Source organism: Crinia signifera, chromosome 4 (assembly GCF_055691185.1).
Source record: "Crinia signifera chromosome 4, ASM5569118v1, whole genome shotgun sequence".
Lineage (NCBI taxonomy): Eukaryota > Metazoa > Chordata > Amphibia > Anura > Myobatrachidae > Crinia > Crinia signifera.
This window is the reverse complement of record NC_139220.1, coordinates 220,483,295-220,509,894: the sequence shown is the minus strand read 5'-3', so window position 1 is coordinate 220,509,894 and position 26,600 is coordinate 220,483,295. Positions and strand designations below refer to the sequence as shown.

Genomic DNA, 26,600 nt, shown 5'->3' with positions numbered 1-26,600 from the left:
TATATATATATAACTGTCAGTGCTGCTGCTGCAGTGTCATAGTGATAGATAGTGATAGATAGTGAGAGATAGAGAGAGATAGTGACAGAGAGTGATAGAGAGTGTATATTTTGTGTCTGCTACCCCCCCTTTTTGGGGGTGCAGGTTTTTTTCTATACATATAACTGTCAGTGCTGCTGCTGCAGTGTGATAGATAGTGATAGATAGTGATAGATAGTGAGAGAGAGAGAGATAGTGACAGAGAGTGATAGAGAGTGTATATTTTGTGTCTGCTACCCCCGCCTTTTGTGCTGATCACTATATCTGAGGTGATCAGCAACTTTTTGGGGGCGCAGAGGTTTTTTTTTTTTATATATACCTGTCAGTTGCTGCCAGTTGCACCAAAGGTTGTGCACCTGCTGCCCCTCACTGGTAATCAGTGTCGCATCACTGATCACCTTTTTTTTTTTTTGTGGGTGCTGTGTGGTCTTTTTTTAATTTTTTTTTTACACACACTGTGATTTTGTGGGTGTCCTGTGGCCACTGTGCGCTGATCAGTGACGTACATCACTGATCAGCTTTTTCGGCACAGGGTTGATCTATTTTTTTTTTTTTTGATCAAATTCCTGTTGCCTTTGAGCGCTGTTCAGTGACAGACGTTACTGACCAACATCTGTGCTCAATTTTTGGCGCAGGACCTTTTTTTTGTTTTTTTAACCCCTTCAATTTTTTTTTTTTTTAACCCCTTCAATTTTTTTTTTTTTTGTATAAAGTATTTTTTTTGTTCTGCACTACATACACACAACACACTACATACCCCCCGGGTTGAAATAAAGTTTGTACCCCCCCCTACACTATACACGTGTTGAAACATTTCACTACCAGTAACACAAAAATAAAAATGTCATCCCAAATGTCATCCCAGTCATCCAGAAGAATGTATTCAGTGGAGGAGGCATATGCCATGCTTGCTTCTGATTCTGACACAGCCAGTGAGGCAAGCGGGGAATTTGAAGGATTCGTCTTAAGCTCCTCTTCCTCCTCTGGTGATGAGGGACCCCCTCAAAGACGCCCCCGTAGAGCAGCTGAGACCCCCCCCCCAATAATTGATCTCGTATGGACCCCACCACCAGACAATTTTGAGCCCCAGGTTCCTGAGTTTTTGGCCATGCCAGGAATCCAATTTGATTCCACAGGTCTCAGAGAAATTGACTTTTTCAAATTATTTTTCTCTGATGATTTTATAAATTTAATGGTGGACCAAACTAATTTATATGCCCAGCAGTTTATTGCTCAAAACCCCACGTCATCATTTGCTAGGTGGACCCCTGTAGATGCAGTAGAGATGATGACGTTTTGGGGTCTGGTGTTTCATATGGGCATAGTAAAAAAGCCACAAATTAGGCAATATTGGAGTACAGATGTTCTGTACAGCACCCCATTTTACCGTATGGCCATGACTCGGACTCGTTTTGAGGCAATCCATAAATTTATACATTACACCGATAATGCACAGTGCCCACCCAGAGATGATCCCACCTTTGACAGGCTATTCAAAGTCAGGCCGGTCATTGATCATTTCAGTGCCAAATTTGCAGAGCTATACATCCCTGATAAATGTATTAGCATCGACGAGTCCCTTTTACATTTTAAAGGAAGGGTTAAATTCCGCCAGTACCTTCCCAGTAAGAGGGCAAGGTATGGCATAAAAATGTATAAGCTGTGTGAAAGCACCACAGGGTACACCCACAAGTTTAGGGTATATGAAGGGAAGGATTCAAGAATTGAACCGCCAGAATGCCCCCCCTCCCTCGTAGGTGTTAGTGGAAAAATTGTCTGGGATTTAATGCACCCCTTCCTGGATAAGGGTTATCACCTCTATGTGGATAACTTTTACACCAGCATCCCCCTGTTTAAGGCCCTTGGTTCAAGAGGTACAGCAGCTTGCGGTACTGTGCGTAAGAACCAAAGAGGCCTCCCAAAAACGCACATTGCCCAAGTAATGAGAAGGGGTGAAAGCAGGGGAATATGCACCGAAAATATGTTGTTGGTCAAATATAAGGACAAGAGGGATGTCCTTATACTGACAACAATTCATGGAGACAGTACCACCTCCATCCCTGTACGAGGTACCAGTACCCACACCTCAAAACCAAATTGTATCCTAGATTACAATAAGTACATGGGCGGAGTGGATCTTTCAGATCAGGTACTGAAGCCGTACAGTGCCCTGCGGAAAACAAATATCTGGTACAAGAAGCTGGCCGTGTATATCATCCAGATGGCACTGTATAACGCTTACGTGCTATTCCGTTCTACCGGCCAGAGGGGGACATTTATGCACTTTCAAGAGGAAGTCATAAAGGGCCTAATATTTGGGAACCAGCAGGCAGAGGGCCCCAGTACTTCTAGTACTGGCCCCCGTATTGTACCAGGGCAGCATTTTCCCAACGAAATCCCCTCCACTGCAAGAAAGGGCAGGACACAAAAAAGGTGCAAAGTTTGCTATAAAAAGGGAATAAGAAAGGAAACTAATTTTCCACTGTGAAACTTGCCCCGACAAACCCGGCCTATGTATAAAGGAGTGTTTCAAAATATACCACACATCTATGGATTATTAGGTTCATCATTTCACCGTGCTTCGGGGGTCTTGCTAATGCCACATAGCACCCACCATTCATTCCACCAGTATCTGAGCTGCAAAATCCAAAAATCACTCCTTCCCTTCTGAGTCCTGTCATGCACCCAACTGGTATTTTTTGGTCACATGTGAGGCATTGCCGTACTCTGGAGAAATGGGGGCACAGATTTTTGGGTGCTTTGTCTCCTTCATTCCTTGTGAAAATGAAAAATTTTGAGCCAGAACTGCATTTTTGTGTAAAAAATGTAATTTTTCATTTTCACTACCCAGTTGTATCAAAATTGGTGAAACCCCTGGGGGTTTGAAATGTACACTATACCCCTAGATGAATTCCCTGAGGGGTGTAGTTTGCAAAATGGGGTCACTTGTGGGGGGGTTCCACTGTATTGGTAATGCAACATAGCACCCACCATTCATTCCACCAAAATCCAAAAATCACTCCTTCCCTTCTGAGTCCTGCCATGCACCCAACTGGTATTTTTTGGTCACATGTGAGGCATTGCCGTACTCTGGAGAAATGGGGGCACAGATTTTGGGGTGCTTTGTCTCCTTCATTCCTTGTGAAAATGAAAAATTTTGAGCCAGAAGTACATTTTTGTGTAAAAAAATTTAATTTTTCATTTTCACAGCCCAGTTGTACCAAAATTGGTGAAACCCCTGGGGGTTTGAAATGTACACTATACCCCTAGATGAATTCCCTGAGGGGTGTACTTTGCAAAATGGGGTGACTTGTGGGGGGGTTCCACTGTATTGGTGCAACATAGCACCCACCATTTATTCCACCAAAATCTGTGCTGCAAAATCCAAAAATCACTCCTTCCCTTCTGAGTCCTGCCATGCGCCCAACTGGTATTTTTTGGTCACATGTGAGGCATTGCCGTACTCGGGAGAAATTGGGGCACAGATTTTGGGGTGCTTTGTCTCCTTCATTCCTTGTGAAAATGAAAAATTGAGCCAGAACTGCATTTTTGTGTAAAAAAAATGTAATTTTTCATTTTCACTGCCCAGTTGTATCAAAATTGGTGAAACCCCTGGGGGTTTGAAATGTACACTATACCCCTAGATGAATTCCCTGAGGGGTGTACTTTGCAAAATGGGGTGACTTGTGGGGGGGGTTCCACTGTATTGGTGCTTTGGGAGTCTTGCTAATGCAACATGGCACCCACCATTCATTCCACCAAAATCTGTGCTGCCAAATCCAAAAATCACTCCTTCCCTTCTGAGTCCTGCCATGCGCCCAACTGTTATTTTTTGGTCACATGTGAGGCATTGCCGTACTCGGGAGAAATTGGGGCACAGATTTTGGGGTGCTTTGTCTCCTTCATTCCTTGTGAAAATGAAAAATTTTGAGCCAGAACTGCATTTTTGTGTAAAAAAATTAAATTTTTCATTTTCACTGCCCAGTTGTATCAAAATTGGTGAAACCCCTGGGGGTTTGAAATGTACACTATACCCCTAGATGAATTCCCTGAGGGGTGTACTTTGCAAAATGGGGTGACTTGTGGGGGGGTTCCACTGTATTGGTGCTTTGGGAGTCTTGCTAATGCAACATGGCACCCACCATTCATTCCACCAAAATCTGTGCTGCCAAATCCAAAAATCACTCCTTCCCTTCTGAGTCCTGCCATGCGCCCAACTGTTATTTTTTGGTCACATGTGAGGCATTGCCGTACTCGGGAGAAATTGGGGCACAGATTTTGGGGTGCTTTGTCTCCTTCATTCCTTGTGAAAATGAAAAATTTTGAGCCAGAACTGCATTTTTGTGTAAAAAAATTAAATTTTTCATTTTCACTGCCCAGTTGTATCAAAATTGGTGAAACCCCTGGGGGTTTGAAATGTACACTATACCCCTAGATGAATTCCCTGAGGGGTGTACTTTGCAAAATGGGGTGACTTGTGGGGGGGTTCCACTGTATTGGTGCTTTGGGAGTCTTGCTAATGCAACATGGCACCCACCATTCATTCCACCAAAATCTGTGCTGCCAAATCCAAAAATCACTCCTTCCCTTCTGAGTCCTGCCATGCGCCCAACTGGTATTTTTTGGTCACATGTGAGGCATTGCCATACTCGGGAGAAATTGGGGCACAGATTTTGGGGTGCTTTGTCTCCTTCATTCCTTGTGAAAATGAAAAATTTTGAGCCAGAACTGCATTTTTGTGTAAAAAAATGTAATTTTTCATTTTCACTGCCCAGTTGTATCAAAATTGGTGAAACCCCTGGGGGTTTGAAATGTACACTATACCCCTAGATGAATTCCCTGAGGGGTGTACTTTACAAAATGGGGTGACTTGTGGGGGGGTTCCACTGTATTGGTGCTTTGGGAGTCTTGCTAATGCAACATGGCACCCACCATTCATTCCACCAAAATCTGTGCTGCCAAATCCAAAAATCACTCCTTCCCTTCTGAGTCCTGCCATGCGCCCAACTGTTATTTTTTGGTCACATGTGAGGCATTGCCGTACTCGGGAGAAATTGGGGCACAGATTTTGGGGTGCTTTGTCTCCTTCATTCCTTGTGAAAATGAAAAATTTTGAGCCAGAAGTACATTTTTGTGTAAAAAAATTTAATTTTTCATTTTCACAGCCCAGTTGTACCAAAATTGGTGAAACCCCTGGGGGTTTGAAATGTACACTATACCCCTAGATGAATTCCCTGAGGGGTGTACTTTGCAAAATGGGGTGACTTGTGGGGGGGTTCCACTGTATTGGTGCAACATAGCACCCACCATTTATTCCACCAAAATCTGTGCTGCAAAATCCAAAAATCACTCCTTCCCTTCTGAGTCCTGCCATGCGCCCAACTGGTATTTTTTGGTCACATGTGAGGCATTGCCGTACTCGGGAGAAATTGGGGCACAGATTTTGGGGTGCTTTGTCTCCTTCATTCCTTGTGAAAATGAAAAATTGAGCCAGAACTGCATTTTTGTGTAAAAAAATGTAATTTTTCATTTTCACTGCCCAGTTGTATCAAAATTGGTGAAACCCCTGGGGGTTTGAAATGTACACTATACCCCTAGATGAATTCCCTGAGGGGTGTACTTTGCAAAATGGGGTGACTTGTGGGGGGGTTCCACTGTATTGGTGCTTTGGGAGTCTTGCTAATGCAACATGGCACCCACCATTCATTCCACCAAAATCTGTGCTGCCAAATCCAAAAATCACTCCTTCCCTTCTGAGTCCTGCCATGCGCCCAACTGTTATTTTTTGGTCACATGTGAGGCATTGCCGTACTCGGGAGAAATTGGGGCACAGATTTTGGGGTGCTTTGTCTCCTTCATTCCTTGTGAAAATGAAAAATTTTGAGCCAGAACTGCATTTTTGTGTAAAAAAATGTAATTTTTCATTTTCACTGCCCAGTTGTATCAAAATTGGTGAAACCCCTGGGGGTTTGAAATGTACACTATACCCCTAGATGAATTCCCTGAGGGGTGTACTTTGCAAAATGGGGTGACTTGTGGGGGGGTTCCACTGTATTGGTGCTTTGGGAGTCTTGCTAATGCAACATGGCACCCACCATTCATTCCACCAAAATCTGTGCTGCCAAATCCAAAAATCACTCCTTCCCTTCTGAGTCCTGCCATGCGCCCAACTGTTATTTTTTGGTCACATGTGAGGCATTGCCGTACTCGGGAGAAATTGGGGCACAGATTTTGGGGTGCTTTGTCTCCTTCATTCCTTGTGAAAATGAAAAATTTTGAGCCAGAACTGCATTTTTGTGTAAAAAAATGTAATTTTTCATTTTCACTGCCCAGTTGTATCAAAATTGGTGAAACCCCTGGGGGTTTGAAATGTACACTATACCCCTAGATGAATTCCCTGAGGGGTGTACTTTGCAAAATGGGGTGACTTGTGGGGGGTTCCACTGTATTGGTGCTTTGGGAGTCTTGCTAATGCAACATGGCACCCACCATTCATTCCACCAAAATCTGTGCTGCCAAATCCAAAAATCACTCCTTCCCTTCTGAGTCCTGCCATGCGCCCAACTGGTATTTTTTGGTCACATGTGAGGCATTGCCGTACTCGGGAGAAATTGGGGCACAGATTTTGGGGTGCTTTGTCTCCTTCATTCCTTGTGAAAATGAAAAATTTTGAGCCAGAACTGCATGTTTGTGTAAAAAAATTTAATTTTCCATTTTCACATCCCAGTTGTACCAAAATTGGTGAAACCCCTGGGGGTTTGAAATGTACACTATACCCCTAGATGAATTCCCTGAGGGGTGTAGATTGCAAAATGGGGTGACTTGTGGGGGAGGTTCCTAACTTTTAGCACTTATGGTGCCTAGAAACCTACATGGTGCCTAAAAAAAAATCTCATAAAAAGGAGGCTCCAAAATCAAGTAGGTGCTCCTTCTATTATGAAGCCTGTGGTTTGGTCAACGTGCACACTAGGGCCACATATAGGATATTTTTGAAAACAAAAGAATTGGGGGAATCAATTTTTAGTCACATTTCTCTAGTAAAATCTACTGTATTCGTTAGAAAAATGTATTAAAATTGAAACTCTGCAAAAAAAATTTTGAAATTTCACCTACACTTTGTTTTAATTCCTGTGAAACACCTAAAGGGTTAACAAACTTCCAAAATGCTGTTTTGAATACTGTGAGGGGTGCAGTTTTTGAAATGGCATCATTTATGGGGGTGTCTCACATACAAGTCCCTCAAAGTCACATCAGAACTGAACTGGTCCCTAAAAAAATCAGTGTTTGAAATTTTCTTGAAAATTTGAGAATTTGCTAGTCATATCTGAAGCCTCCTAGTGTCCAAAAAAATTAAAAGGAAGTTGAAATAATGATTGCAACATAAAGTAGACATATGGTCTTTGTTAGTTATTAACTATTTTGAGTGGTATGATTATTTGTCTCACAAGCAGAAAATATGTGACATTTTGCATATTGCTAAATTTTCCATTTTTTCACGATATTTTGGTATTTTTCACAAAAAAAACACAGACTGTATCGACCAAAATTTACCACTAACTTGAAGTACAATGTGTCACGAGAAAACAATCTCAAAATCACTGGGATAAGTAAAAGCAAAAAAAAGTTATCCCCACTTAAGTGAGACATGTCAGATTTGAAAAAAAGGGCTCTGTCATGAAGGCACAAACTGGCTCTGTCATGAAGGGGTTAAGTTCAAATCAATTCAGGGATTGGTGAGCTCCTTCTGTAACCGAGTCAGTCCATCTGTGCTGTCAGGTGCAGCAACAGATCAGCTGACTGGGTCAAAGGATTATACATTGCAAATATTGTATGAATTTATCACATCACACTCCATATATGAAAGTAGGATTGTGGTAGATATGCCCTTATGCTAATATTAAACATTTTATAGAGGCTTTTAAAATCTATTCCCCAGTATATTTATTCGGTTTGATTACAAAACAGTATGCAATTATCAATATTTTTGTAAACAATGATCAGAATACAGGGCTCAATCCAGACACAGTTGTACTTTTGCAAAATTGAAGATGGCGGCGGTAGCCTGCGGGGGGCACCCAGTACAGGTCAATGCCACCCCACTTACCAGGCCCCTCCCTGCAATGCAGGGACATCACTTAAACGCTACAAAGTGAAACACTTGCACATTTTTTGGAGATATGCTAAGACTGAATCAGGCCAATAGAGCTCCAACCCTTCAATATTTTTGAAGTTTTAAATTCTTGAAAATATTTTTCTAATCTCCACATTATATGTAACCATACATTTAGTCTTCCATAATATTTGGGCGTCGCGCATTTCAGATATATAGAAGCTGTTTAAACTGTGCAAGATTGTACAAATTGTATTTTCCAAGGAGTCGTTTCTTTGAACTGCAGAAAATGCTAAGTGGAATGAGGCCTTAAAAAACACTTCCATATAAGTTTGCAGGCAAGCTTTTTGACTTCTAATGCTGTAACCACGTAGCTAACATATTTTCCATGTATTTACCTTGGCATACGAAGTATATTGAAAAAAAAATATAGATGATGGTTCCACTAATGTGAAACATATGGTTCTCCACTACCCAAGCATTCTCTATGCTGGCAGAGGTCAGGGTTATTGTGAACGCTACTGTCTGATTAGCACAACCTGTAGCTTAGACAACTATAATACTTTAAACATAAAAAGTGGTTTAGTGTTAAGGATAACAGAGCCCACTTTTACAAATTAGGAGGTTAACCTTTAAAACGACTTTATATTTTTGGATGTGGCCCTCCCTGCAGACAAGAGAGCCCTGCCTGTTGGGGCTGGCGGAGGATTGAATGAGTAGCAAGGCCAATCAAGAGTCGCTATTAAGCAGCTGTAATTTATGATTGGTCTACCTGGTCATCCCCATATAAAAATGGTGCACTTTAATTATTTGCAACTTTTACTGTAGATTAGACATTTGCAGAGGCCACAGCGCCATAGGAAAAAGGTGTGCCATGGCCCAAAGTTCTAGCTAGGTTGAAGTAAAAAAAAAAAAAAAAAAAAAAAAAAGAAGAGGTTTCCTCTGTAGCAATGCAGTATTAAACATTAGTGTACCGCAAAATTTGTGTCACTGCACTAAATAGGAATTCAAATCTGGGATGTATAAACAAAACTATACTATTAAGCGTAGTCTGCCAGAAACATGTATTTGTAATGTAGGAGAAATGTCAGTGTGCTATGGTGGGATTCTTATTTCAAAGCTTCATTGTATTTAAAGCAGATGGATCCATAATAAAAATCTATTTGGTCAATGAAATGTCAAAAAAAAAAAAAAAAAAAAAACAGCATAAATAAACAAAGTATTAAAAGAGAATCAATTTAATTCATAGTGCAACATTATTTAAAGCAATTTATATTTTAGAAGACCCATTGGCTTCATAAATATGTGCTATGCGATATCGGTGCTAGATCATGTTTATTTATCACATGGTAACCAGGTCTGTTCTAGGTTGTTGTTTTTATTCAAACCAGAAACCCTACTTTACATTGGCTAGTGATCTGGATTTCTCATTGCTATACTCAATTAGGGGCAGATGTATGAAGCAGTGATAAGGGAGTAGAAGTGATAAAGTCCCTGGCACTTTATCACTGGCCAATCAGCTCCTGAATGTCCCTTTTTAAACCCAGCTGGCAATTTAACAGTCAGGAGCTGATTATCACTTCTCCTCCCTGATCACTACTTCATACATCTACCCCTCAGTTTGTTAAAAATCTAATTGTGAAAACCCAAAGCTTCATATTCCCGTAGGTCTGATACAGCCAATACCTGCACTAGGAATCTATTATATAATGAAGTTCAGCTGGGCAGCAAAGAACTACCTGGAGGCCCCGCCTCCTCCCAGTTCTCACTGACTGCCTCAACACCTCAACCCAACAAAGCGGTGCCTCCCACAAACCCACTAACCCTTCCATTGGTCCCACCTCAGCACTATGATGCAGCAATGCTTACCAACCTGTTACTATACCAGGCATTGTCATTTCTTGTAGGTGAAGGATACGGACGATCTGCATGCACAAGACACAAGATCGACATGGAAATGGTCAAAAGATCGTGGACACCAAATCAGTGTACCCCTTTGTGCACTATGCTTGGGGCTGGGTGCCTTGCTGCGCTTGGCACACGTTACCATTCCCGAAGTCAACGCATGAACACCCCTCTCATCCTCCCCCCCACCAAAAAAACACAACAAGCAAACCACCTCACATCAGCCTTTTCATGTCCATGTTGACCTAGTTGGTGTTGCCAGATACCCAGCAAAATCATCACAATCAGCATAATAGCATCCTGTGAAGACGTTCAACTTTTAGACCTAGCTTTTTATATTCTTATTCAACCCCAGAACAAACAAGTAAAACAACAAAAGTCACGGGAGTCTGAAACTTCTGCTGTGTCCAGAAACATCAGTTATTTATAGAACTTTGTCTGCTTAATATAACTTGGACAGGGCAGTAAAAATAACAGGACAACTGAACCACAATCATATGGCGTGGTAAAATAAACCGACACAGATGACGTATGCATATACAGAGATACAGAGGGATTACTAATGCTTAAGGTAGATGTGAAAAATAAATCATTAGCCATGTGTGGTGATAAACCGGATAACTGAAATATACAAATAGAGAAACGGCAGAAAGCCTTGGTAACAAGGTTAATTGTAAAGTCTCGTGTGCACATTGTGCATAGATTTCTGTGGTTTGTGAGCCAAATCCCAGGGAAATAGAACAAGCATATAGTAGTTTAAAAGCCGTTGTTAGGATAGAAGATAATGAGGGCTATTTAACACTGTTCAAAGCTGTGAAGCTTTACTACAACCTTACAAATAACAGTGACAACTGTATAACTAGAGAAATATAAATCAGTTACCATGAATTTGGGGCCAATTCATAGTTGTACATAGAATTACGCTAATACTGCAGAAGGCATTTGAGGAGGAAAGACACCAACTGAAAGCTCACACAGCAATGGATCCCCATTGTGGACATCGGTTGTGATGTTTCCAATATCAATCATCTGACTACGCTGAAACTTGTGCATACAAATAGCCTTCTACTGGCTTGAGAGATCATGAAACCTGCATCGCCCGATACCTATCCTTTCCTATTCCCAATACTCACAGAAAATAGGCCAGAGAAACCCCCACTGCACAAAACAACCACAACATATCAATCATACTGTGGCTTTAGTGAACTGCAAGTGACAACGTAGGACTGCTCCTGCATGGACGTAGACCAACAACAATCAGAGTAGCAAGCAAAAAAATAATAAAAAAAAGGCCCTTGGTGCGGTCAAAGGCCCTTATTCAGATTGCAGTACAAGTGTGTTCTCATGATGGGCAAACCAGGTGCACTGCAGGTGGGGCAGATGTAACATGTGCAGAGAGAGTTAAATGTGGGTGGGTTGTGTTGAAACTGAAATGCAAAAATAATGGGTACTTGTGTACTAGCACGGCGCCCACGATATTAGGTCGCACGACATATAATCGCATGCCATACACCCGATGCGATTTTGAATTGTGTAAGACCCCTATACGATGTTTAATTGTATAAGCACCCTAATGGGGGCTTACAATGTTAAATGCACCCCCACTATGAACGGCAACCCAAAGCGTGGCGAGCGGCGGCGGCACGAGTCCCACTATCCACGTCAGCGTGGAGCTGATTTTACATAGTGTGGCGAGCGCAGCGAGCCAGAAGCGTGGCGAGCCCAGCGAGGGGACGAGTATTACTTTATATGTATTCTGCGTCCGCTCGCCACGCTTCGGGTTTGGTGGCTCGCCACACTATATAAAATCACTTCCACGCTTCAGGTTGGCGTTGATAGTGGGGGTGCCGTTGGGGGTGCTTTTAACATAGTAAGCACCCAACACGTTTAATTAACTTATAGGGGCCACTTTTACCAGGTGAAAACCCTTTAGGGTGCTTATACAATTTGAAATCGCATACCATTGTATTTTCCGATAGAATGGCATACAATTCCATGGTATACAATTTAAAATTGTATAACATCGGCTGCCATCGCATACCTTATGGTCTGCGATGCAATGGGCGTCGTGCTAGTACACAAGTACCAAATAATGCAGCCAGTATTTACCCTGCAGAGAAACAAAATAATTCAAACAAATCTAACTCTCTTTGTACATGTTACGTCTGCCCCACCTGCAGTGCACATGGTTTTGCCCATTTTGAGAACAAATTTGGGTACTTGTTTCCTATCTGGGCGCCCACGATTTTAATCGCGGGCATCGGGGGTAAAATCGGGGCCATCGCGGCCGATAAAAAAATCGGGTGCGATGTGCCAGACGCGATGCCCGCGATTTTCCCATAGATAACAATGTTAAATGCCTCAATTTACCCGCGATGACGACGATTTACCATAGGAAACAATGTTAAATGGATCAATTTACCAAAATCAGCATAGGAACAATAGTAAATGGGCCAAAAACACCCCTGAACACTGAAATGTCCCCCCAAAAGTAGTTGACGCCACCCCGCCATCAACGTGAACCCGAAGCGTGGCGAGCGCAGCGAGGCCGCGAGGGGCGGCGGTACGCGTCCTCCGACCTTTTCATGCCCTACTATCCACTAGGGCGTGGAGTGAGAATAGAATAGTGTGGCGAGTGTAGCGAGCCACCGAGCCCGAAGCGTGGCGAGCGCAGCGAGCCCCGCGAGGGGACACGGATACCTTCACAGGTAAACGCGTCCCTTCGCGGGCTTCCCAGGTCGCCATGGACGCATATAACTGTGAAGGTATCTGCTGCGCTCGCCACACTATTCTATTCTCACTCCACGCCCTAGTGGATAGTAGGGCATGAAAAGGTCGGAGGACGCGTACCGCCGCCGCTCGCCACGCTTCGGGTTCACGTTGATGGCGGGGTGGCGTCAACTACTTTTGGGGGGACATTTTTATGTTCAGGGGTGTTTTTGCCCCATTTCCCATTGTTCCCTATGATAATTTGGGGAAATTGATCCATTTAACATTGTTTCCTATGGTAAATCGCGGTCATCGCAGGTCAATTGGGACATTTAACATTGGTCCCTATGTAAAATCGCGGTAATCGCGTCGGTCGCATCGCATGTCATTATAATGACATGCGATGTACCCGCGATGGGCGCCCAGATAGGAAACAAGTACCCAAATTTGTACTGTGTTCAGATCTGAATAAGGGCCAATGTTTGTATATAATGCACAAGTGTCTATTTGTGAATATGCAATATCACTCCAATTTAAGAAAGTTCTAATGTAGCCATTATCAGGGATAGCTTCTGTAGTAGCAAATTAAACACTGGAGACAACAGCTCTCATTGATGTCAATGGGACAATTTATCATTCACTGAAAACCTTAGCTCTTTGGATCTTGAGCCTGATAATTATCATAATTAGTGTCGTAGATAGCTGCCGCTTGGGGGAGCGGGGGCTGTGTGGGCACCGGGTGCTGGCACCCGCCCGGCGGCCAGCACACTGGGTGTGACAAGGAGAACCATCTCTGAGTATGTCACAAATACATGTTGCTTGTGCCGCGGACACTGTCAGTAAAAGACAAAAAAAAAAAAAAAAACACACCTTACTTGAAAGGCGGGCAGGGGGGCTGTCCAATGGGAGGGAGGCATGGGCGGATTTAGGGGGGGCACACGGGCACGTGCCAAGGTCCAATATGTTGCCGCCGGGCTTCTCAGCCTCCAGCCCTAGTCCCATCCAGTGACACCATGCGAGTGACGTCATACCGCCGCCCACCCGTGCGTACAGTACACGTTCAGCATGTCCTGCACTGCCCGGCCCCGGCAGGCTGAAGTGGAGGAGGAAGTCCTTTCTCCACTCTAGAGGAGCAGCAGCCAGCCCAAACAGGCAGCGTGATGTGTGGATCTCGTACATGGGGAGGTGGCAGCATTGTGGGGGTAAGCGGCTGTCACTTATGTTCTTCTCTGTCACCTTTTCCTAACCCTCTCACCTCTATCCTTATCCTGTCACTTCTGTCCTTCCATCTTTGTCCTCTACCTGTCACTTATTTCTTGTCATGTCCCAGCAGTCTTATACCTGCATCACAGGTCTCAACCCACAGCGGGCTGCAGGCACATTCTGTCTGCTGAAGCCCCTTCAAAATGGCATAATTGGTGGTATAATTTGAAATGGGCACTGTGTTGGGTGGCATGTGTAATGGGCATTATAATGGTGGCATTATGTGTAAAGGGCATTATGGTGTGAGGGAATTATATGTAATGGGCATTTTTTGTCTGAGCGCGGGTCACGATAGTAGCCCCGCCCAATGAATTAGGCCCCACCTACTCACTTGGGGGGGGGTTCGGATCTCCAGGAATCGATGATTCATGAGGTGGCAACCCTAGACACCACGCTGGTGGCTGGCTGCCTGTGCGACATATATTATATAATGTGTAATACGGCATGTCCCGATGATAGATAGATAGATACACACAGACAGACAGACAGACAGACAGACAGACACAGACAGACACAGACAGACAGAGTCATTCTTGCAGGGGCTGGCGGTAGATTCGCCAGCTGCCGGAAGGGGACGCGCGTGCGGTGCGTCCTCTTACTAAGATGCTCCCCGCCGCCTGATCCCACCTCCCTGCTCCCCCCCTAACCCTGCCCGTCTCCCTGAAGCAGAGCTCACGTGTCCCAGTCAGAAGGAGTGTCGGCTCGCCTGCAGGGGCCAATTGGGGGAGCAACTAATTTTTTGGCAGGGGGGAGCAAAATTTATAGTTACGCCACTGAACATAAGCTGTGATCTATTCAAAACCTATGGGAAGTCCACAGCTGGATAAAGCTTTGGGGTTGCCAGGGCAACTCTAGATTAGATTTGTACATACTTCCTATCCCGACCTATTCCAAGAGGGAAAAATGCTCTTAATATAGGATTGGGATCACATGTGTTGAACTAAATGGTGCAATCACAATGTAAGAAAGGTGGAAAGAATTTGATAAAAAAAATAAAAAAAAAATTAACCAATTGTGTATATAAAGATTTAAATTAATAGATGAATAATGCCTTGGTAGTTTACAGACCCACCTACTTGAAAGACAACCGTTTAATAAAATGTTATTGTAGTAGAACAAGGACAATTTAAACAACCAGTATTTGTCACATGCAATGAGCAGCAGCCTCTGTACTTACTCACACTGGGACAAGCCTCAGGAGTGAGTATGTATGTATGTATGTATGTATGTATGTATGTATGTATGTATGTATGTATCTCTAGATCCTCATTAGATAACAAGGTTACACAGGACACCTAGATCACCTAGGCGGGGAGGAGGAAAAGCTGGGATCCTGTGACCGATCCCTTAACCCTCCTATCTCTCCTCTGGTTGGAAAGCTCCTTCGATAGCGCCTGAAACCTGTTAAGGGGCCCATACACGGTCCGTTAAACGGATCCGTTTGGGTCTTAATTAGCATGCATCGTATCGGATCGCATGCCTAGTGCATGCAATGCGATCCGATACGATGTTTAGCTAGTACAAAAAGTATGTGCAGCACATACTTTTTGTACCGTACTATGTGATGCGCGGGAGCGCGCATCGCATAGTACAAAACGGATGGTCCGGGAACGGACCGTCTATGGGTACCTTTACTCCTGTATCTCTGCATGCCCTGCATACTGTCCTGCTCACATAGCTACCTGACTCTGCTGCTGGATATGAAGGAAAGCTATCATGGTCAGTTTTGCTCCAGTTGGGAGGGCCCTCACAAAGTGGGGCCCCTGGTAATGTATGCCCCCACCCCCTCCTCTTAACCTGGCTATGAAAGCTCATCGCTGGAGAAAGAGCAACCCCTCACTCGAAGCCTCATTGCTTCTCCTCTGGCAGGTATTACAGACAGGTTATGTGCATGCTCAAGGTCAGAGCTTGTGGTAAAGGGATTGCAACAGCAATCAATTTAGGGGACAGGCTCCTAACATTACCATTATCAGTGAAGCACTTTTCATTGAGTAAATATCCCCTTCTTGTCGGGGCTACTCTGTCTCTATTGATTTAATAACCACATGGCTAGTGGAGCATTGTGGGTTATAACTATGCTTATATGTGAGAGAACTATACTGGTGTAAGGAATTGTACAATAGATCAGAAAGTTAAAAAAGGTACCCTTCAGAAGCTGTGCTTACCAATGGCAAGTGAAAGCTGCCTATTACTTTCTAAAGGTGGCCACAGATGGAGGAGGCGTTCACATGAAACATCCACTCGCGGTCCGTTTGTTCGTCGTCTTACCGCATTCGGACGGTGTGAGCGATCCGTACGGTAGGCGGGGCTAAGAACACTCGGTTCCTGTCCGAAATACGCATCTGTACGATTCAACTAGAATAAGGGTCATGGCTCTGTGTTTTTAGGCCCAATTCCTTTACCTACTTACCGCTATGGTTCACCAAATAAGGTTGCCATTATTCCCATATCAAATTGACAGACATTTGCATCTGCTGACAAGGTGTTGGAAACATTTGAGGCTTCTCCTGAGCCATGTAGTTGTTTTATGCATTACATTTTACATTAGTTTCAACATTTTATTAAAATCTAGCTAGAAATAGTGATAGTGTTCAGTTATAGGTTACACATATTTAGCTACTAGTCACTGGTTGCAAGTCCAGCTGCTATTTATTCAGCACATGTGCACTTCAGATGGTGGAGCAGGTGGTGAATTCATTTCTATGTAAATGCTTTCTATAGTGAGGCCTTCAATATACTGCTCCTGCTTGTCCCTGGTCAAACAGCATTTACATGACATCTCTACAGAGGTGGCTGCTGTACAGGTTAGAGATCCCAGCACTAAACTGCAAACATAACCGTTATTTTAGGGTTGAAGCAGGGTACGCACAGAAATATTTATCTGTCCAATATGTCTGGTGGGAAATCTGTTCTTTGCTCCCATACATTGCCAGTCATCCATTTGCTCTCAAACACTAATAAATCAAAAACGATAGTAACCAGTTTGTCTGCTTTTGGAGCAAATGGCTGGATTGTCCTGTGCTCTACATTACCAGACTTTTGATCCCACCAAACATATTGAACACATAGGTGTAAATTTAGTAAGATAGGCGTTCTATTGAAGATGGGATGTTGTCTATAGCAACCAATCAGGTTCAATTTATTATCTTTAATAAATAATTAGAAATAAGTAGAATCTGATTGGTTGCTATGGGCCCCATCTTATGCTGGCCATACATCAGAAAGATCGATCTTAAGATCGATTGCGCTCATGATTGTGTCCAATTTCCCTTCAATTCCCCGGCAGTCCTTGGTGGTTTTTGGACATACTGGGGGAAATTTACTAAAGGAAATTTGTAAAAAATAGGTGTATTTGTATCCAGAAATACACTTATTTTTGACATTTACTATCCCGAAAATACGGCAATTCGTATTGATAGCACATCAATACGACTACGAATTGGCATATTTAATGTAAAAAATAAGTGTATTTCTGGATACAAATACACCTATTTTTTTTTTTACAAATTTCCTTTAGTAAATTTCCCCCACAATATGCACACAATCCATCTTATGCTGGGTACACACCAGGATGACTAGGGCCCGATCCCCTCAATCTAGATCCAATTCCGACCAATTGGATGTAGATTGTGTGGTGATTGGGCCCTTTTCTGTCCTGGTGTGGACCAATACCGATCCGATGCGCGGTCCCGCGGGTCGGTCGGTCGTTATTGAGATCCTACCTGCTGCAGGTAGGATCTCAATGACGACCATACAGCCGGGTGCGGGTCGCCATCGGACCGGACCCGCTCACGGTGCACATCATGAGCGGGTCGTGCCCCCCCCCGGCGCCACCGTGAGCGGGTCGGACGAGACACTGACGACCCGCTCACGATGTGCATTGTGAGCGGGTCGTCCTGGTGTGTACCCTACATTACAATCAATTGAGATTGTATGATTGGGTACAATATCTTGTACCACCTTTAGACAGAACTCCCATTTTAGTAAATTTACCCTACCCAGTTTAAGTACTAGAATCCAGCCACCTATTTGCGTATCTGCTGAAAGGTTGTGTTTGGTTGAAAGAAGAAGTTCAGCTGCTTCAGGCTGGAGTTAGTATGATCATTCTCCCCTGTTACAAAATAAACCAAACGGAATTGTACTATCAAAAACCAAACATATGGGAGGTGAAGGTGATTTATAGGGTAAAAATGGCATTGTTGTATTACAGGTACGAAGACCATTTAATTTTTAACAATTTATACATTACTATACAAAACTTTTATATTTTTTTTAAACCATTGAATACAGATGCCCCTCCCTACTTGGAGTACTTAAATGAGAAGCGAACGAGACTCAAATAGAGTTTTAATTTTTAACATCATTTTGAAATGTATTTAGGCTTTCCTAACTAATAAAGGTATCCTACTGCCTGTCATCATGGGTAATTCGGTACTTGTGTAGTATCACGGCGCCCATCGCATCGCAGACCATAAGGCATGCAACGGTATGCGATGCGATATCGCGCGATGTTCCCCAATGTCATACAATGCGATGGGATGCGATTATAACTTGTATAAGCACCCTAATGGGTGCTTACAAAGTTAAATGCACCCCCACGCCACCCCCCAGTATAAACGTGAACCCGAAGCGTGGAGAGTGCAGCGAGCCCGCAAGGGGTGGCGGTACGCGTCCTCCGCCTTTTCATACCCCCACTATCCACGTCGGCGTGGAGTCGATTTTATAAAGTGTGGCAAGTGCAGCGAGCCACCGAGCCCAAAGCGTGGCGAGCCCCGCGCATAACTTCACAGGTATACGCGTCCCCTCGTGGGGCTCGCCACGCTTCGGGTTCACGTTTATACTGGGGGGTGCATTTAACATTGTAAGCACCCATTAGGGTGCTTATACAATTTAACATCGCATAGGGGGCTTAAATCGCATCGCAGTGCATCGGGTGTATGGCATGCGATGCGATGAAAAATCACGCGACTAAATATCGGGGGCGCCGTGATAATACACAAGTACCGGTAATTGACTTGGTGTGGATTATAGGATCAACAGCAAAAAGGTTGACAGTCATTAGGTCGACCACTTTTGTCAATAGGCCAAACATCGACATACAAAAAGGTCAATATGAATTAGGTCGACACAAGCAAAAGGTTGAGGTGGAGTTATTTTTTTTGTTGGCATTTAGGTCTACATGGACACTGTATAAGAGTACCGCGTCTACTCGCCATGCTTTGGACACTGTGCCTCGCCAGCACAGTATCACATTCCCCCCTCCATTCCCACTGGAATAGTCATGATTGATGAAGTGCTTTTTTTTGGGGGGGGGCATCCTGAAAACCGCATGTGGACCTTTTTTCATGTCGACCAAAAGTGGTCAACCTTTTCACTACCGACCACAATCCCTGACAAGCTGGGCCATGTAGTTGCTTATCTTGGACATTGTTTCACCTGACAAAACAGATTGCGGCAAAAAATTGTCCACTCTGCTCCCACATATAGAACATTGCTCTGTACATGCTAGATTAGAGCACTGAAAGGCAAAAGTATCAGTGGCGGCTTTAGCAGTCCAATCTAAAATAAAAAAGGGTTACTAAGCAGAATGACCACTGCATATGAGTCACAGCAGCAGCATGATTTGGGGCCAGCCAGCAGGGAGCCTGGCATTGGGCCCTTTGTTATATATGTGTTCCATATCTGATCTGCCTAGAGTGGGTATCACGGGAATAGGAGTAGAATGTGTGCTGCAAGACAGAGCCGCACATGCCCAGTGCCTGTAAATTATAAGGAAAAAGGTGCTGCCTCCTGCTGTAATAGCCAATGCCGATTACATTAGTTTTTTTTTTTTTTTAAAGAGGTTGATAAACACAATGCAAAAAGTAAGTAACAAAATATACAGTTTATGAGAGGAAAAAAATAAATAAAATAAAACTTAATCTGGTTATTTTAATACAGAACGGAAAGTTTTTAGAATTAGGGAGATCTCTAGGAGCTGCTAAGAGGCCACAGGGATAAGCTAGCCCCTGTGCTGGATGATGGGCACTATGAATGAGAGACGTCGATTATGGATTATATGGCAGTCATACCTGACCTGGCAGACAAATAGGGGCTCTGGCACAGCATTAGGTGGTTATTTGTTTGCATTATCAATAGCGCACGGCTGTGAGTAGGCACAGAGATGATATACATTAAGTAAAGTCCTGAAAGTGACTTTAGATGTGGCACATTTGGTTGTAAATTCTACCATAGTAGGAAGTATATTCTATTTAAGGGGCACCCAGGCCAGTAATGATTTGGAATGCCATTCCACTGAATAATTACACACACACACAAAATGGTGGAATGGTTAGCATTACTGCCTCACAGCACTGAGGTCATGGGACTGATTCCCACCATGGCCCTAACTGTGTGGAGTTTGTATATTCTCCTCATGAAATAGATAGATCTATCTATCTATATGATGGAACAGGGATGGGGAACGTAGCACTGATGGCGTATCTATCCACAGAGATCAATGTGTCAGTCATTTCTCCATGTACCTGCCAAACTAATAAAAAGAAGGGGACAGGGCTTTAAAAAGAAACCAGTGGAGCCAAAGACAATTTAGTAACCTTACTTTCTATAATAAAAGGGATTTTACAATTCTTATTGCTGGGGCATGGGTCGTTAGTCAAGCTTTAGGTTGACCACTATTGGTGTCTATGTTGACATGGGCACCGTATAAGCAGAGTATCCAATCCCAGAATTTCGGGATTAGACTGCGCATGCGCAGTCTGATGCTGGGAAGTGTCAGAGCACCCACTTAGACACTGCCTGGCTGTTCCTGACCCCGGCGTAAGGCCTGCACAGCGTCACTTGGTCATAGGTCATGTTGTGCAGGCCCCGCCGCTGCTGGAACTCTCTCGCCGCCCATTCCGGGCCCCATTGAAGCACCTCCGTGTCCGACGTCACACCTGCCAACTGCCTCACTGCTGCCGCCTGCCCCGTCCCCCCCAAGTTGCCATGAGGGGTGCCAATCCCAGGATTGAGCACTTTTCAATCACGATTCCTGGGATTAGCATCCCTAAATGGTATGGTAAAGTATGAAGAACAAATCCTTTTTTGAAAAAAACAACAACACTAAGGTTGACCCTTTGCATGTCAACCTTTTGACCACGTCGACCAATAGCGGTCGACCTAAAGGCCGCACACCCATTGCTGTGTGACAAGAAGCAGACTACCGGTTTTATGTCCTAGTTCTCCATAACTAAACACGAAAGCAATTCTCTGGCAGAAAGCGGATGTACCTAGAAATAGCCTTGGGTGTGAGCACATATAGCATGAGTCTCATAGGGACAACAACACACCTGTGGCATGTTATGATGGACACACCTCCTGCTCCTATCATCTGACACCGAATACTGCATCAGTGTCAAGCATAGGCTTTCCTGCTGTGTGAGTAATGGATGCTATGTAGTGTCACCTGCTTTTCCAAGTAAAAGAACACCATAGTAGGTTATAGCAGAAGCAAAGTGACATTTTATTTCCTTAGTAATGGTTTCTAGAAGTGATCATTCTGGATGTAGCTGTGTGTTTTTGATGGAAGCTCAGGATGAGTGTCCCAGCACCAACCATCTTGACTTTAGAGCAGCTCTAAAGTCATTCAGGAAATAACCATGGGCAAAGGGAGCTGTGGCAGCTTACTCCCAAGCTCTGTGTCCTGCAAAACACACTGTATTCATTCACCTTGTCCATTCACCCAGTGGGAAACAGTATAAACACGTACAGTACCGAAGACGGAGAAAACACAAAGATGTCCTTTACTTTAAGAAGATACGCCTGGCTTTAATGGGGAGGGGGGGGAGAAAGCAGGGAATTAACCCTTTAGCCAACAGGCAGGCAATCCAGCTAGCACTTTACATCCACAGATGTGACTTCACTGCTATTTTGTGATGTCAATTTACAATGTAGCTGCTTATAAAAATATCCAGATGTCTGCTCAGACTATGGAGGTACTTCAAGAAAAAGAACAGTCAGCAGACTTTAAACATTCACCCTGGCTAACACAGAGGCCCCCCTAGCTAATGTACGGAGCTAGTTATTTTACCTACTATAGTAACATGATTTGTTCCATGCTAATGAAGGGTTGAAATAATCAGATAATCCGCTTATCAATACGGTGACTAAACAATGTTTGGAGGAGAGAAGCGATAGAATAATGCAACGAACAATTTCAAAGGTCGAACCCCCGTAATGTATATAACATACAAGGAAACGCTTAAGTTTTATCACATGGTTCTCTCTGTAGCTGGTACCGTAGTCAGTTGGGGTACAATAAGCACCAGTTCAGGCAACAGCACCAACCTCTCTTTTTACTTGTAAAAAAATAAAATAAACAATCAACTGTAAAAAAGAACATAAATATTGATACAGAAGTTAGATTCCCAAAAACATTTATAGATGCTCCTAATTACATGCTTGGCTTGGTTGTTACAATGGCTTACAAAAAAAACAAAGCAAAAAAAAAAAAAAAAACACAAATAATCCGCTGACCAAATATAATATTGCTGTACCAGTAATAACTCATTTTCCTGTCACTAGTCGAAGTACATTCAGTGTTTTGATTCATTTGGTTAGCAGGAATGTGCGATTTTAGGTTTTCCGTTTTTTTTTTTTTAAATAAAGTAATTTCTTAAAAATGTATATTGCATTTCATGTTTGTGAGAACACATTAGCTAGAAAGCGATGGCACAATAAAGAGACCAGTCAGGGCACATACTGTACAAGGTGTTCCTATGGTGCCTGTTACTCTAGAGACTGACTGGGAAAGCACACAGAGCTGCTCTCTAGTAGCTTATGAGCAATGTAATGTGCACAGCAATGGTTCCCAAACTTTTTGGAATCACAGCACCCTAGAGTAGAGCATCAACATTTTTTGAAGGCAGCCCTTGTCCAAGCGTTTCTTATTGAGAAATTCCGAAACAAATATTCAATTAAGTAGATTGTGTTTATATGTGATCTTTAAGGTCCCCATACACAGGTCAGACTTCCCCGAGGTACAGGTCGGACCAATATCCCTGCAACTCCCCAGACAGCTCCCTGGGAGGGTTGCATGCGATTTGGCACTTGATGTGCTATTTATTTTACATGCGATAAATCTCACTGGAACGTGCATGGGATGTCAAACACATCAGATATGGCCTACTTTCATACGATATATCGTCCCAATCCGATAAAAACCAGGCCAAATCAGGCCTGTGTATGGGGACAGTTACACGTTGAGGGGCAGGATTTGCTTCTATTTGTCCACATAGGTTTTGATTGGCAGCCACCAACACTGGTTTTGCCTGTTACATTGATCATAAATAACTGTAATTGGTCCTTAACCAACAAACCATGGTACCCCTGCCAGTGCACTGAGGCACCCCAGGGTGCCTAGGCACCCAGTATGGGAACCACTGCTGTACAGTATTTCCTGCAGCAGGCAATCCCAAGAATCACATCTTTCTTGCTATTTAATTCCCTCAAGAGTGTTCCTCTATATGGCTCTTGGCCAACTGGGAAGGCACCATACAAATCATAGCCAGGTACAATCATGATCATCCTCCAGGTGGGATTATTTGGTTTATGTTTTAAACAAATACTGTAAAGTCTAAAAATGACCTATACAGCCAGTGAAAAACAATCACTGATACACACAGTAGTTTTCTTTTGCACAGCATTACTGTAGCACCTTACACTGACAGCATCACATGAGACTGCTGCACCAGTACAAGAACCCGGGCCAGGCATTAAGGAAGCGTATAGGTGTACATGCTGGTATGTGCTTAACATACATACATACAAAAAATAAGATCTACTGTGTCAAAAGATCAAACATTAACTGATAGCACAGCACTCACAGGATGCGAATACTGGAGACACAGGAATACTCAATACTTACCATTGTGCAGGCTTCTTACTATAAGGAGCAGCAGCTGGGGGAACTGGTGTTAGAAGTCTTTCTTCCTAATGTGTATATCCCGTGTGTGGCTAGCATGAAGAGGTCCTAATGGAGGCACAGGGCGACGGGACTGTCCCCATCCAGGTAAGCAGAGTGCAGGAGCAGAGGAGGCTGGAGTGTGAGTGTAGCAGAGGAGTCTGGCTGGGTGAGTGCAGCGGAGGAGGCAGGCTGGCTGGGCGAGTCTCTGTCCCGGTCTCTGGCAGACGTGGAGGAGTCGCTGCGCTCAGTTCCTGGAAGAGAATGTGTCTGACTGTCTGCTGCTCTGTCTCTCCCCAGTGGATGCTGAAGTTACACAGCTCCTCTGGCTGATTTTTTTTTCCTTTTTTTTTTTTTTTCTCCTCTCGATCAGTCATGAGATTTACAATGAAAACCAATGCACCAGTCCGGGCTGTCCCTGTCCATAAATGGAAAACTGAGCTCTACCGCAGCCAATCACTGACGGGATAGCTGAGCGTCACTATTCCTCTGGGAAATACTACTGGATAGCTGGAGAAAGAAAGACGCAATGCATGTCGGGGAATGTAGTTTCTCCACTGATGTGTAATGTATGAGTATGCTGCATATAAAGGATTTATACAATTTTCTGGATATTGTTTTCTTGTATAATGTCTATATTCGCTACATGATTTAAATTATTTTTCCAGCTTCCTTTGCTTGTCCCCTCTTGTAAGCTCTTTGGGGCTATGCAATTACATGCGATCTTTTTTTAGCCGTTAAAAACAGGATTTTTGACCGATGGTCATTATAGGGCTATCCAATTATAGCCAATTTATATTGGCTGAAAAATGTCCCGATTTCAGGCAATTTGATCTGGGATAAGTTCCAGAACCAGGTCTTATTGTGCGAAAATGGGGCTATTATCACCTGAGGTGTGCAATGCATAATGGGGAATTCATTATTCACTGTAAATTACTAATAATAATTTAGTACCCCCCTTGTTTTTTTAGTTTTTTTCCCGCAGTTGTTTTATATTGTGGCAGGACGGATGTGTAATAGCATTACTGCCTTGCAGCCAGTGGCGTAACAATAGCCCCGCAGATCCCGCAGTGGCAGGGAGTCCCTGAATAAGTGCGGGGCTACTGCTGCTGGGACCTGCCTTGCCCCTCAGCTTGCCACCGCCGGGTCTGTGCCCGGGACCTGCAGATGCACTCCTCTTGGCTCCTGCTGCTAATTAAGGTGCCGATTTATGTTTTTGCTGGTGGGTGCTCAAGCCAAAAAAATAGAGGAGTGGCTTCATGGGGAAGGGGGAGTGGCCACAAAATAATACCAATTTATATTACGGAGCACAGATCAACATGCATTTAGGTCGACATGTGTCTAGGTCACCATGAATCTAGGACGATATGGGTTGGGTCGACAGGGTAATTAGGTCAACGGGGTCATTATTTCAACAGTCAAAAGGTTGACATGGGGTTTTTCACTGTTTTTTGAGCCGACATGTGCCGACTGGCAGTATTTCATGCCCTACCATCCACTAGGGCATGGTGTGAGAATAAAATAGGGTGTCCGAAGCATGCTGAGCGCAGTGAACCATGCGAGGGGACGCGGTGCACTTTAACCTGTGTCCATGTCGACTGTGTCAACATTCAGGTAAAAAAAACTGTGAAAAACCCCAGGTCAACCTTTTGACTGTCGACCTAACCCATATCTACCTAATGACCCTAAAGGACCTAATGACCCTGTTGACCTTACCCATGTCGACATTCCTGCATGTCGACCTAGACAAATGTTGACCTAAATGCATGTCGACCTAATGGTGTTTAATAACTTGCTGGTGAACAACTGATCCACACCCGATTTAAAAATGAGTAATATTCTTGTTATGACTCATTACGGATGATAAATGGTGCTCCAGCCAATCAGCCCTGTCATTTGTTTGATATCTGACAGAAGCCGTTTGGCTGGAGGACAATATATCATTCTTAATGAGCGATAACAAGAATATCTGCTATCCTGCTGTTACATTGGTCCCTAACTGTGTAATTTATTTCTGTTGATAGAATTCTTAGTTCTAATCAGGGCTGCCATCAGACAATGTAGGGACCAGAATAGACGCAATAGGCGGGGTCCAACTGGAGGTGGAGCTGTGACTATTGGAGTGGGGGCTACTGTAGGGTTTGGGCATCGTAATGTGTATTGAACTGTGGCGCTCTTTATTTGTACTCTATTTTTGTTATTTATTCAATGTTATGCCAAGTTTTGTCTCCCTGTACTGCTCCTTTGTACGGCACTGTGAAACACTTGTGGCGCCTTATAAATTAAATTATAATATAATTATAATAAAACCAGTGTTTGTAAATTACAATTTTCAACGTTTGGGCTGTGTGGATGTGTGTAATTATAACATTTCTATACACACATCCTTGTTCACGGTTGCATTAGCCTGTGTTCATTGGCTGCATTGGCCTGTTCATGCCGAGTACATTGGCTGCATTGGCCTGTTCATGCCCAGTATTGCAGCCCTGGCAGTCCCCATCTGATGGCAGCCTGCATTCTTCTGGTTATGTGTAATGTTTTATACCGAGTCTCATCCTATTCATGCTGCTGGCTGTACAGAGTACTGTATATTGTCTTCAACTAAACCTAGTAAACATAATACAATTATTG

At 43.6% G+C, this 26,600-nt stretch overlaps 1 protein-coding gene across 1 annotated transcript in view; it reads right to left on the bottom strand.

Moving 5' to 3' along the window:
* The window catches only part of MYO1E (myosin IE), a 160,244-nt gene extending 135,869 nt beyond the window's left edge, over window positions 1–24,375 (bottom strand). Inside the window, exon 1 of the mRNA XM_083183808.1 lies at window positions 23,934–24,375. Coding sequence (XP_083039934.1) covers window positions 23,934–23,936 — 3 coding nt within the window. The 5' untranslated portion in view covers window positions 23,937–24,375. The remainder of the gene's footprint in view (window positions 1–23,933) is intronic.
* Between the last annotated feature and the right edge of the window lie 2,225 nt (window positions 24,376–26,600).